Below are 13,081 nucleotides of genomic sequence, written 5' to 3' on the forward strand. Positions count from 1 at the left end.
ACATCCACAGATTCAAGAAACTTCAACTTGCCCAAGAAATGTCTCATCTGCTTCAGCTCTTGAGAAGAACCTATGTAATCTGATATCTCTAGCACCTTCACTTGACATGTCAATAGGCAACATACTTCTTCCACCCCCTCTTTATGCTTTCCAGGGATGCAAGCACATGCATCTCCACACTTATTTGTTTCTCTATGCACAAGTCCCTGAAACCAAAGACCATTTTCGACATGCATAATGGGTAACAACAACAAGAAATAATCACAACAAGAAAATCGATAATACCTTGATTTCAAAAGTGTGTAGCCTTGGACAACTCTTGAGCAAAATTGGCATTACTTGCCAACCTTTTTCTTTATCACTCTCAATAGATAAATTGAGAAGGTTGTTGAACACCGGCATGGATTCACAACAGAAATGAAACGTCTGATTTATGATATTATCACAAGAAATAAAATAGTCCATATATAAGTGAGTGAAAAAAAATGAAGAAATAGAAAAAGAACAACAAGTAGCAACGAAACAGACCTAAAGGGAATCAGCAGACAAGTGAAGGGTCGTAATGTTGGTTATACCCACAACTAGCTTTGTCACATCACCAAATATAGGCATCTTTGGTTCATCATCATCATCATCATCATCAGTTTCATTATCATCTTCTTCTTCATCATCAACATCATCATCATCATCATCATCATAATCGCTAGTTGACTCCCATAAGCTGAGATCTAGTCTGGCTTCGACAAGAAGATCCAAACCAACAGCATCATGTTCTTTAAAGACATAACTAGTATATTTAAGGTACACCAGACTTGGTGTATCCAAGAGCATTGAGTTGTGATCCTCTTGAGAATCAGGAAGATCGATAGAAACCACAAGCCGCTTGAGGGATTCACTTTTCACGACAGCACCGCAACATAGAGGATTGGAATGGTCATCATCATCAGCTACGAATAGTTCTTCCAAGGTAGGGCAGCCATCGAGGAGGCGATGATAGTCGGGATAATCAAGCTCCAGAAATTCAAGAGACAGTGATTTGAGCACTGGGAAATACACACGCTTGACTTCAAGACAATATTCACCGGATAATGTGAGTTTAACCAAAGTGTTGCTCGTCAACAACTCTCTCTTTAAAAGAACGCAAGCATATGCATGCAAACGTAGTTCCAATAAACCACGGTCCATTGCAGTATAAATCCAACTGTAGACACGAGAGTGGTCACTGTAATGGAAAGGTAGGTGAGACAGAGACACTTTCTTGATGGGAGAGTTGCTTAAGAGAGCAAATGTCTTTTCCATGAAATCATGGAAGGGTTGTGAACTACTCATTGCATCTTCTTGATCTTCTTCTTTTTCTTCTTCGTTCAACTCATCAAAGCTAAGGCTGTCTACAAGACACAGTACATTCCTCCACCTTTTGGACAAAACCGAGGTGGAAGCAGCCGTTTTTGTCGGAACTGAAGACAAGATTATGCCAAGAATCTCATCTGGCAACCTGCTTATCTGATCGCTGCCCATAAATTAAGATTAAAACTATAGACAAAAGTTCCAATCAAGATGAAAACAAAAACCCAGAACTGAAGGTGATCATTTGAATAGAAGGAAGATTAGAGAGAGTAGAAAGCATTCATTAGTCTCTGTTTTAACCTTATCTCTTTGTGTCTTAACCTTATTTCTTTGGTGTAATTGGTACCTATGTTTAAGATTTGATCGAATAAAGATTAATGGAATAACATGAATAGAATAGATTTGGTCCACTTCTTCTTTATCATATTTGTTATGAAATGATTTTCTTCGCATTTTGTTTATTTATTTGTGGAATCAATGAAATGATTATTCTATTCCTTTCAAAATAAATGGTAAAAAATGATTTGAAATTAATTGAAAAACTCATTCCATATATCATTCGATTCCAAATATTAATATAGAGCTGCAACCTTTGTATTTTAATCATTGTCTTCTTTTTTTTTGTCTCTTGTAACGATTCATATGCTAAATAGTTTTTATTATCTATCTTGTTTGGGATTTTAAATGATTTTATGGATTAATTTAGTTTGTTTTTAATACATGTGTTTAAATTAATAATTTAATGATATTTTATTTGAGAAAATAGTTGTTATATAGTGTGAATCATTTTATTTTATTTTAAATCATTTTATATTATTTAAATATTTTTATTTTATTTTTATCACAGAATAAATTGTTCATATACTAAATATTTATGTTTATTTTCATAATAAAATCAATAATTTCAGGTTAGTCGAAAGATAATAATCTATTATTAGTTTTTTTGCCATTAGCTTATTTTTGTGTTTTGTAACTCATATTTTAGTGGTCGAAGTTTGATTTCAGTCAATCTAATTATGTCATTCCAACATATATGTCAATGGAGCATTGGATTTCGATTAAGCATGTCCATTTTGATTACATTCTTCAAGGCTCATCTTAACATCACCTATTTTCAAGTTAATAACATTTAAATTGTTAATTAAGTATACATATTTATAATTTCAAAATTTTGAATTTTTATATCATATATTTGTGAATCAGCAAAAGTATTTTCTATAACGATGTATTTATATTTTATAGTATTTAATTTAAATTATTAAAATTAGTCTTTGAAAATGTAAATTAATTTTGATATCATTCTAGTTATCATATTTTGTAAAAAAAAAAACTAAATCGACTAATAAAGACTTTTAAAACAATTTCATGATCTCCATCTATTTTGTTTATCAAAATGTTAATCATGAAAATATATATAACAACCTTATATATTTTTATTATAGATGATATTTTATTTATATATAGTAAAGGTAAAATGAGACAAATATAAGAAAGAATACTCTTAAAATTATTTTTGGTATTAGTAACTTTTTTTTGGAGCAACGTATTAGTGACTAAATAATCATATTTGATCAAGTGCATGATAGTGTTGTCAAAAGAAAAAAAAGATCAAGTGCATGATAGTAGTTATGTTCTAGATTTTTAAGAATGTGTTTTTGATTAAAAGGATAATAAAATTTTAATTCATCTAAATTATTTTGTAACTTAGTAAAAATCAAATCAATCTAAATTATATACCCAAAATGGATTGCAATGATTTGTTCCTTTTGGGAAAAAGTAAGGAAAGAAACATCAGATGAGTTGGATGTGGCACTTTGGTGAAATTCTTGGGAGAGACAGTAGATTAGCTCTCAAGAGCTCTCTATTGTTATCTTCTGCGCCAACACTCACTTTCACAGATTCGAGACATTTCAACTTGCCCAAGAAATGTCTCATCTGCTTCACCTCTTCTGAAGAAGCTCAAGCACCTTCACTTGACATGTCAATAGACAACATACCTCTTCCTCCTCCTCTTTATGCTTTACCGGAATGCAAGCGCATGCATCTCCACACTTATTTGTAACTCTGTGCACAAGTCCCTGAAACCATAGACCAATTTTTTAAATGCATAATGGGCAACAACAACAAGAAAGAATCACAGCAAGAAAATTGATAATACCTTGATAACTAAAGTGTGTAGACGTGGACAACTTTTGAGCAAAACTGGCATTACTTGCCAACCTTTTTCTTTGTCACTCTCAATAGACAAATTGAGGAGGTTGTTGAACACCAGCATGGATTTACAACAGAAGTGCAACGTCTGATTTATAATATGATCACAACAACAAAAAACAAACAAAAACACATTCATATACACAAGTGTGGGAGAGGGAAAAACGAATCAATAGCAAGTAGCAAGGAAACAAACCTCAAGGGAATCAGCAGACAAGTAAAGGGTCGTAATGTTGGTTGTACCCGCAACTAACTTTGTTTGTAACATCACCAAAGATAGGCATCTTTGGTTGATCATCATAAATATAATCATCATCATCATCATCAGAATAATCATAATGGCTAGTTGACTCCTCCCATAACTTGAGATTGAGCCTGGCTTCGACGAGCAAATCCAAAGCAACACACTCATGGTTTTCAAAGACAAAAGTAGAGTCGTCAAGGTAGCCAAGACTTGGTACACTGAAAAGCATAGCGTCGTGATACTCTTGAGAATCAGGAAGATGGGTAAAAACCACAAGACGCTTGATGGATTTACTCATCATGATCGTACTGCAACATGGTGGATTATAAGGGTAAGCATCATCACAAATGTACAAGTCTTCCAAGACAAGAGAGCCATCGAGGAGGTCACAGTAATCGGGACAACCAAGGCCTGAAACTGATGAACTTTTGAACAAGAAAGATAAGTTTCTCTGAACTTTCTTATTAATTTACTCTCTTGAATGTTTCATTACAACATGAGTTCCTTTATATAGATAAGTAAACTAGGGTTTTAACTTTGATCTCCTTCGTCTTGTAGCAATGCATAACGGTTTTGGGTTGTGACAGCCTGTGCTTGACCATCTGGCTTGTCCTCTCTCAATTGCTTTACCTTTCCGTTCATTGCTTTAGCCTTATCCTCATTTGTGTTTTGTCTTGTGCAGGAAGAAGACCGTTGGAAGTGTAGCAGTAAATTCTGCGTTTTGTTCTTCTTGGTGTTGGGCTTCAAATGTGATGGGCTTGACCCATTTATGATAATAGGCCCCCTCAAACTTGGTGCACCGATTGTATCGACACCCAATTTGCCTCGAAGAGAAGAGAATGCAGCTTGAGGAAGAGATTTGGTGAAGATGTCTGCAATCTAATGTTGATTCGGAATGTTCTTAACCTCAAGAGCTCCAAGCGCGACTCTTTCTCGAACATAATGATAATCCAGAGCAAAATGCTTGGTTCTTGAATGAAAAGATGGATTCGCAGAGAGAAGCACCGTTGAGAGATTATCACAGAGTAACAGCAGAGTAGTCATCAGAGGCAATCCGAGCTCTCTGAATATAGAGCAAAGCCAGGTAATATCTGATGCAGTCTCAGAGAGAGTTCGATATTCAGCTTCAGTAGAACTCTTAGACACAGTAGGTTGTTTCCGAGAAGACCAAGCAATGAGATTCTTCCCTAGGAATGTGCTGTAACCACCAGTAGATCTTCTTGTAGAACTACATCTGGCCCAATCACTATCACTGTAGGCAGTGAGAGTGAAGTCTGCGTCTTTATGTAGAGAAATCCCCATTGTAATAGTGCCTTTAACGTATCTGATGATTCTTTTTAACAGGTGAAAGTCAGAGACCGTTGGCGAATGCATCTTCTGGCACACATAGTTCACGGCAAATTGAATGTCAGGCCGTGTCAGAGTCAAATACTGCAGCTTTCCTGCCAAGCTTCTGAAGTAGGTGGGATGAGAAAACAACTCTGTCTTGTCTTCAACTCTGTTTAGCTGTTGAGGCAAGGCTGTAGGCATCGGTTCACACTCTTTCATTCCTGCCACTGCAAGTAAGTCCACTGTGTACTTCTGCTGGCATAGAAACAACCCTTTATCATGCGTCTGAACTTGAATTCCCAAGAAGTAGTGTAGCTTGCCCATATCTGTCATTCTGAACTCACTGTTGAGTTGTTTGAGTAGATGATTCAGACTCTCAGAACTGTTTCCAGTGATTATCATGTCGTCGACATAAAGCAGTAGAATGATAATGTATGTTTCCGTTTTGTAGACGAATAAGGATGGATCAGACTAGGAACAACAGAAGCCAAATGCAATCAGAAATGAGCTGAACTTGTCGAACCAGGCCCGAGGAGCTTGTTTCAAACCGTAGATGGCTTTGTTCAATCGCCAAACATAGTGAGGATGCTCTGAATCGACAAATCCTGCTGGTTGCTTCATGAACACTTCTTCTTGTAAGTCACCATGTAAAAATGCATTTTTGACGTCCATTTGCCTTATCTCCCAATTTAACACCGTAGCCATGTGTAAGATTGTTCTTACTGATGCCATTCTCACCACTGGACTGTAGGTTTCAAGATAGTCAACCCCTTCCTCTTGCTCATTTCCTTTTGCAACCAGACGGGATCGAAGCTTCTTGAAACTCCCATCAGCATTCAACTTCACTCTATGCACCCATCGGTTACCTAGAACATGCATGTCTTCAGTTCTTGGAACCAGCGTGAAGGTATTGGTTTCTTTGCAAGATTCATACTCATCACCCATTGCATTTCTCCAACCTTCATGTTTTAACGCATCTGCAATTGTTCTTGGCTCTGGGATTGAAACCTTCTGTGTGAGCAGAACGTAGCGAGGATTAGGCTTGACAGTGCCTACTTGTGACCTTGTGATCATCTGATGTCGTTGTGGTGCAGGAGGAGGAGCTTGTGGGACAGGAGAGGGACTTGGTGCATGATCAGAGGCTGGTGAAGAACCAGGTGATAATGCAGAAGACTCTCTATTACTTGAAGCCAAAGTAGACTGAGGCGCAGACTGGAGAGGAGGAAAGTCAGCATCAGAGAATAACGGGACAATTCCTTGATGAACTACCGGTGTTGAATCTGAAGCTTCTGATTCTTGCACCTGTTCCGAAGGTGATTGTGGAACAAAGCTCATATGCCATGCCTTGAGAAGTGGAGTTAAGACAGACGGATGACTCTGCTTGTAAGCTTGCCCAAAGGGAAATCAGATTCATCAAACAGGATATGACGTGTGATGTAGACTCGGCCAGTTGGAGGGTAAATGCATCTATACCCCTTGTATCTGTCATTGTAGCCTAGAAATACGCACTTTAGAGATCTAGGATCAAACTTGTTATTAGCATAGGCTCTGAGAGAGGGATAGCAGGCGCAGCCAAACGCTCTTAGAAAACTGTAGTTTACTGCTTTCCCGAACATTTCTGATAAGGTATTTGATGGTTTGGCAGGCTACTTGTAGGAAGCAAGTTGCTGAGAAAGGTTGCAGTGAAGAACGCTTCCATCCAGTACTTCAGAGGAATTTTGCTATCAAACATCATAGACAACCCGAGCTCAGTGATGTAACGGTGCTTCCTTTCAGCCAATCCGTTCTGTTGCGGCGTGTGAGGGCACGGGATTTGTTGTCTGATCCCATCTTTTTGCAAGTGAGAGATGAATGCAGAACTGATGAATTATCCACGTCCGTCACATTGAAAGGTGCCAATTCTACATCTCAATTGATTCTCTACTAAGGCTTGAAACTTGCAAAAGATTGAAAAGAACTCTGATTTGTATTTCATAGGATAGATCCAACAAAACCGTGACCAATGGTCGATAAAGATTACATTAAATCTGAAACCCTGAACAGATGTTGTTTGTGCAGGCCCCCAGAGATCACAGTGAATCTTCTCCAAAGGCCAAGACGCAACATAGCTAGAAGACTGAAAAGGTAAGCTACTGCTCTTGCCAAGTTGACACGACGAACACATCTTCTTGGTGCTTGAGCTTATTTTGATGAGGTTATTTGTAGACAGATGTTGAAGAACTTGCTGGTGAGGATGCCCAAGCCTCCTATGCCAAACAGCGTCTTAAGCAGAATGCTGCCTAGAGGAGTAAAGAGCTTTTATTTGCGGCTTGTTCTCAACTCTGTGAAGACCATTATCCCTTCTTCCCCTGGTGAGAACCTTCTTTGTAACCTTGTTCTTTATAGAAACCCCAAGATTATCAAACTCAACAGTGCAAGGATAATCATCAGTAACTTTGGATACAAATAACAGAGACTTTGCAATCTGAGGACACACAATGACATTTTTGAGAGGAAGAATACCTGAGGAAGAGGCGATGACTGTGGAACCAGTGTGAGAGATAGGTAAGTAACTCCCATCTCCTATCATGACAGTATCGGAACCATGATATGGTTGTGACTGATGCAGGTTTCGTGTTGAGATCGTCACATGTGCAGACGCAGCGGAGTCAGGGTACCATTCAGAACCGGAGTCATCAGACACCTCTGTGATGCGCATAGCAGCCATAGCCTGAGGAGTTTCATCAAGCTGGTAGCTTCTGTCAAAACGGTGATAGCATTTCAACGCATGATGACCAATCTTGCCACAGATTTGGCATGTAGGACGCATATCACCATCAGCCGAGGACGAGATTTGTTGATAGAAGCCGCGTCCTCTTGTGCTGTAAGAACCCCGACCACGCCCTCTTCTGCCACCACGACCTCGAGAGGTGTAGTAGTTTCCCTGCTGTGTACACACTGAGGCAAAGGCAAGATGCGGAGTGACTTTTTGACCAGTGTTGTAACCCTGAAGCCTATCATCGAAAGCAACCAGACGAGGAAAGATTGATTCAAACATGGGAGGCGGAACAGAGTCGATGGAACCCTCTATAGCAGTCTTGATAGGCTCGTAGTCACGCCCCAAACCGTGAAGAGCTGAGAAGATCTTCATGGCCTCAGTCATAGGCGCACCAATGGAGGCAAGTTGATCACTAAGGGCTTTAACTTCCTGAAGAAAGTCGAACATCTTCTTGTCGCCTTTCGCTAAAGTCTGCATCTTGTGCTGTAGCTCAAACAGTCTGGAGTTTGATGGTCTGTTGAAGTGCGTCTCTAGACTGGACCAGATCTCGCGAGCTGTTTCGCAGTTCACCACCATGGACTGAAGAGAATCAGTAATAGATCCAAGAAGCCAAGATTGAACAACTTGATCTGTTTAGAATCAAAGCTCATGGTCAGGATTCAGAAATGGGGTAGAGGATCCATGGATAGTCTGCACCATGATCGTAGAGACTGGCTGTGGTATGGTACCAGTAACGAAACCAAACAGGCGTTGGCCAATGAGAAAAGACTGAAACTGTCGTTTCCAAAAGAAGAAATTTTGCTTATTGAGCTTTACGGTAACACAGTGAATGATGTTCAATCGAGGAGGGTCATAAGGTTCAAGATCCATGGTGGCACCGTGTGCTCTGATACCATGAACGCGTGAACAAGAAAGATAAGTTTCTCTGAACTTTCTTATTAATTTACTCTCTTGAATGTTTCATTATAACATGAGTTCCTTTATATAGATAAGTAAACTAGGGTTTTAACTTTGATCTCTTTCGTCCTGTAACAATGTATAACGGTTTTGGGTTGTGACAGCCTGTGCTTGACCAGGTGGCTTGTCTTCTCTCAATTGCTTTACCTTTCCATTCATTGCTTTAGTTTTATCCTTATTTGTGTTTTGTCTTGTGCAGGAAGAAGACCGTTGAAAGTGTAGCGGTAAATTTTGTGTTTTGTTTTTTTCGGTGTTGGGCTTCAGATGTGATGGGCTTGACCCATTTATGATAATAACTGATATTAAAGAGAGTGATTTGAGCGCTGGAAAATACACATGGTCGACTTCAAGAGAGATGCCCCCGGAGAGTGTGAGCTTAACGAGTGTGTTGCTCGTCAACAACTCTCGCTCTAAATATATGTATTCAATCAAGGCCGGAGTTAGTCGGCGGCATCTGTCTGTCTCAAGCCAATGACACACGAGCTTTCAGGGACACGGACAAAAGCGCAACTACAAACCGACGCAATTTCATTCAAACCGGTCTCAAACTAACCGAAATATACGAGAAACTTTGTCGGATATACATTAATACAAGATTTTTATACGGTTAATGGGCCGTTGTTGACAATATTGTCCAAATCCCATTTACATTTCTCCTGTAATTGGTTTCCGGTTGTATTTTTCAATTTCTTTCCGGTTTAGCACTAATTTAATAGCGGACCAAGGAGGAAGCGCAACAAGAAGTCAACTCTGGCTACCAAAAACAATGGAAGAAAGACAATTCTCATAATTACTCCACGCACATATCGTAAAAAAAAATTTAAAAGATAAATATAAAGTTAGCAAATACTTGAGAATTATTTGTAACGACAAATATACATAATATAATCATATCATCATACGTGATATATATAACATGATGTAAATTAAGAAGAATAAAAAATAAACCATATTTCAAATCGACAAAACCCATGTGTAACACGAAAATAAGTAAAAGTACTATAAAAACCTTTTAAAAAACTTTAATCAAAAACTATGGACAATGTCTTTTATCACATTGAAGCTACATAATAGTACTATCAAGAGAACTTGCCGTGTCTTTAGCCATTCTCATCTACTTAAGTTTTTCTTGTCTCTATTAGAAAATAAGATGAACATAATCGATATCAAGCCACCCATGGAGGATGACGAAGCTGAGAGAGAAGAAATAGTAACTCTTTTGAGATTTTTTGTTATTTAGAATGAAGCAAAGATACAGCAGAGGAAGTAAACCAGGACAAACCGGATGTATAGATAATTACATGCATGTAAACCATTATAAAACTGATACAGAATGTAAAGATATTGGTAACTCCATCTTGCCTAGAAGAGATTTAAGTTGAGTCGGGATAATGATTTAATAAACAGGTCGGCCAATTGATTACATGTAAGAACATGGAGAATTTTGGTTAAGCCCAGTTGCATTTTCTATCGAATATTATGGCAGTCCATTTCGACATGCTTGGACTTTCGTGGAAGACATTGTTGGCAAAATGGAGAGCAGCCATGTTATCATATACGTTCACCCTCTTCCTAATATCCTAAGTTCGTTCCTTTTTCTGATTGACAGCTCAAGAAAGCATCGTTTGGTAATTCAAGACAACTAATCCAGTTTTGGTGATCTCATAAAGGCTTAGGGTATTGTGAGGAGATATTTTGGTTAGATACTTAGACCGCGAAGTGTACCTTCACTTATGAGACAATCTCATAAGTATTCAGGATAATCCGCACGCTATCTTCACCTTGTCATTTATGCATTTAGGTCACATAGTAAGTAAAATCTTTAACAAGTAAACAGGCTGAGGAGAGGGAGAGAGAGCGTTAATAAGATGTTGGAAACACATATAAAACAAAGTTCTTTATTTATTACTATGTTTTATAGCATGCATGTATGCAACACATTGACATCGTTTTATGTCTTAGTATTCCCGATACCATCGCCGCGCGTACAGCTGCCCGTTACATCTCCTCTCTTACACCGTGAATGATACGTTGACCCATCTATAAATTATTTGTATAAAGATTAAACACATTTAGCCTTTCTTAAAAAATACGAGGATATATTAAACACATTTTATGAACCATATATATTATATAGGAAATATATATATATTATCATCTAATATTTTGCACCAGGAAATCGAATGGCCATGATAAATGTAACCACACTACTAAAAAATATGAACGTCAAAGGAGAGGACTAATCCCTTTCGTAAAGTTTTTTTATATAATGCCACCAATTCTTGTTTTCGGAATAGCCAAATAGGGCTTAACAGATCTTATCACTACAAAATTCCTTTTCAATTAAAATTTGACCCGGTTTTAAGGAAGAGAAATTCTTGGGTTCACCTCTAGATTCACCAACCAATAGTATTTGAGTATTTGATATTTGATATCTTTTAAAAAAGGAAACAAAATTAAATTTCCAAATAAGATTATATTTTTAAAATAAAACAATAAAAATACATAAAATAGTTACAAAAAATAAATAAATAAATATTGTTAAACCTTTAGCAAAATACTAAATCCTATACCCTAAATCCTAAACTCTAAACCCTAAATTATAAACCTTAAATCTTGGATAAACCGTTGAAAAATTTTAAATCCTAAATCATACATTAAAAACTAAATCTTAATAACACTAAACTCTAAACCCTAATCACTAACCCTAAACCCTTGGATAAACCCTGAAACCCTTGGATAAATCATAAACTCTAAATCAAAAATATTTAAAATTAAACCCTAGAGTTTGTGATTTATCCAAGGGTTCATAGTTTACCCAAAGGTTTAGGGTTTAGTGATTAGGATTTAGGGTTTAGTGTTATTAAAATTTAGTTTTTAATGTATGATTTAGGGTTTAAGATTTTTCAATGTTTAGAGTTTATCCAAAGTTTAAGGTTTAACGTTTAGGGTTTAGGATTTAGGGTATAGGGTTTAGTATTTTGCTGAAGGTTTAACAATATTTATTTATTTATTTTTTGTAACTATTTTTATGTATTTTTATTATTTTATTTTAAAAATATAATCTAATTTGGATATTCAATTTTGTTTCCTTTTTTAAAAGATATCAAATATCAAATACTCAAACACTATTGGTTGGTGAATCTAGAGGGTGAACCCAAGAATTTCTCTTTAAGGAATCAATTGAGGGCTTCGAATGGACGTTAACTTTTGGCCACCAACCATTAAAAATACTGGCTTTTACGCCATAAACCATTCTCTTTCACTTTTATGTTATAAAGAACATTCAATACTCCTTTATCAAAGAAAAAACCCAATAATTTATAAAATTATGTAGGGGTTGATAAAACTAAATAAATCACTACCAAAAAATTAACTCAAGAAAAAAGCCCTTTGTCAAAAAAAAAAATTAACTCAAGAAAATTGATAGTAGCTCATCGTATAGATTTATCTTTACAAAACAAACAAGCGACTGGTGTCTTAACTTACTATAAATGTTGTACAAATTTAAAAATGTCCTAGTTTAAACCATTAAAATATGTTTTAAACTTACTTAATAAGTGAACTGGCAGATAAACTAATAATATATAACCAGCATAATAACACACCAAAACTATTAGTAACAGTAAATATATTTAACGCGAATACTTACCATCACCTTCACCGTCACCTTCACCATATTGCATTAAAGTTCGCACTCCCCATTTTCCACCATGTCCTACATATTTTGTCGGTTTTAATTTCACATTTATTTACTCTCTAGCTCCATTTTTACATTTTATTATTAAAGTAAAGGAAGAATATAACTTCTTACCGTATCTATTAAGAAATTACATCAAAATCAGAAAATAATGTAAAACAACACTTAATTTGAATCATATGGAGTATTAACATACAAGAATATGTTAGCTTTTTGAAAAAAAGAAATTATAGTGACTTCTTTAGATAGTGATAAAAATCTAACAACTTTAAAACGCACGGCCTTTAAAATAAAAATTGATTTGTATTATGTTGGGAGGAGTAACTATTAGAGAAGCCTCAAAGCGGTATGAGAAATTTGGAACTAGAAGAAGAAAAACGAGACAGCACGACTGACCAGTTGTGGGAGGCGTGACTTGCGAGCTGGTCGCAAGGGCTGATGATAAAAGCAGCAACACGATTGCCAAATAAACACAGCTTATGGCAACATTACCGACACCACATCCTCTTTTCTCCATTTTTTTTTTCAAAATTCT

At 36.7% G+C, this 13,081-nt stretch overlaps 3 protein-coding genes across 3 annotated transcripts; all 3 read right to left on the minus strand.

The window, feature by feature from the left end:
* Nucleotides 1-703: 703 nt before the first annotated feature.
* LOC117125744 (F-box/LRR-repeat protein At1g48400-like) lies at nt 704-1,518 on the minus strand. Its single transcript, XM_033285200.1, has 2 exons — nt 806-1,518; nt 704-737 (listed from the first exon to the last, which is right to left on the minus strand). Exons 1-2 carry the CDS (start codon nt 1,516-1,518, stop codon nt 704-706), a joined length of 747 nt encoding a protein of 248 aa, XP_033141091.1.
* A 1,769-nt stretch (nt 1,519-3,287) lies between these two features.
* Nucleotides 3,288-4,444, minus strand: LOC103853423 (F-box/LRR-repeat protein At1g48400-like). Its single transcript, XM_009130334.1, has 4 exons — nt 4,339-4,444; nt 3,813-4,219; nt 3,506-3,646; nt 3,288-3,425 (listed from the first exon to the last, which is right to left on the minus strand). The coding sequence occupies exons 1-4, from the start codon at nt 4,442-4,444 to the stop codon at nt 3,288-3,290; spliced, it is 792 nt and encodes a 263-aa protein (XP_009128582.1).
* A 237-nt stretch (nt 4,445-4,681) lies between these two features.
* Nucleotides 4,682-5,533, minus strand: LOC108870775 (uncharacterized mitochondrial protein AtMg00810-like). Its single transcript, XM_018656437.2, has one exon. It carries the CDS (start codon nt 5,531-5,533, stop codon nt 4,682-4,684), a length of 852 nt encoding a protein of 283 aa, XP_018511953.2.
* Nucleotides 5,534-13,081: the final 7,548 nt, after the last annotated feature.

This window comes from Brassica rapa, chromosome A02, assembly GCF_000309985.2.
Source record: "Brassica rapa cultivar Chiifu-401-42 chromosome A02, CAAS_Brap_v3.01, whole genome shotgun sequence".
NCBI lineage: Eukaryota > Viridiplantae > Streptophyta > Magnoliopsida > Brassicales > Brassicaceae > Brassica > Brassica rapa.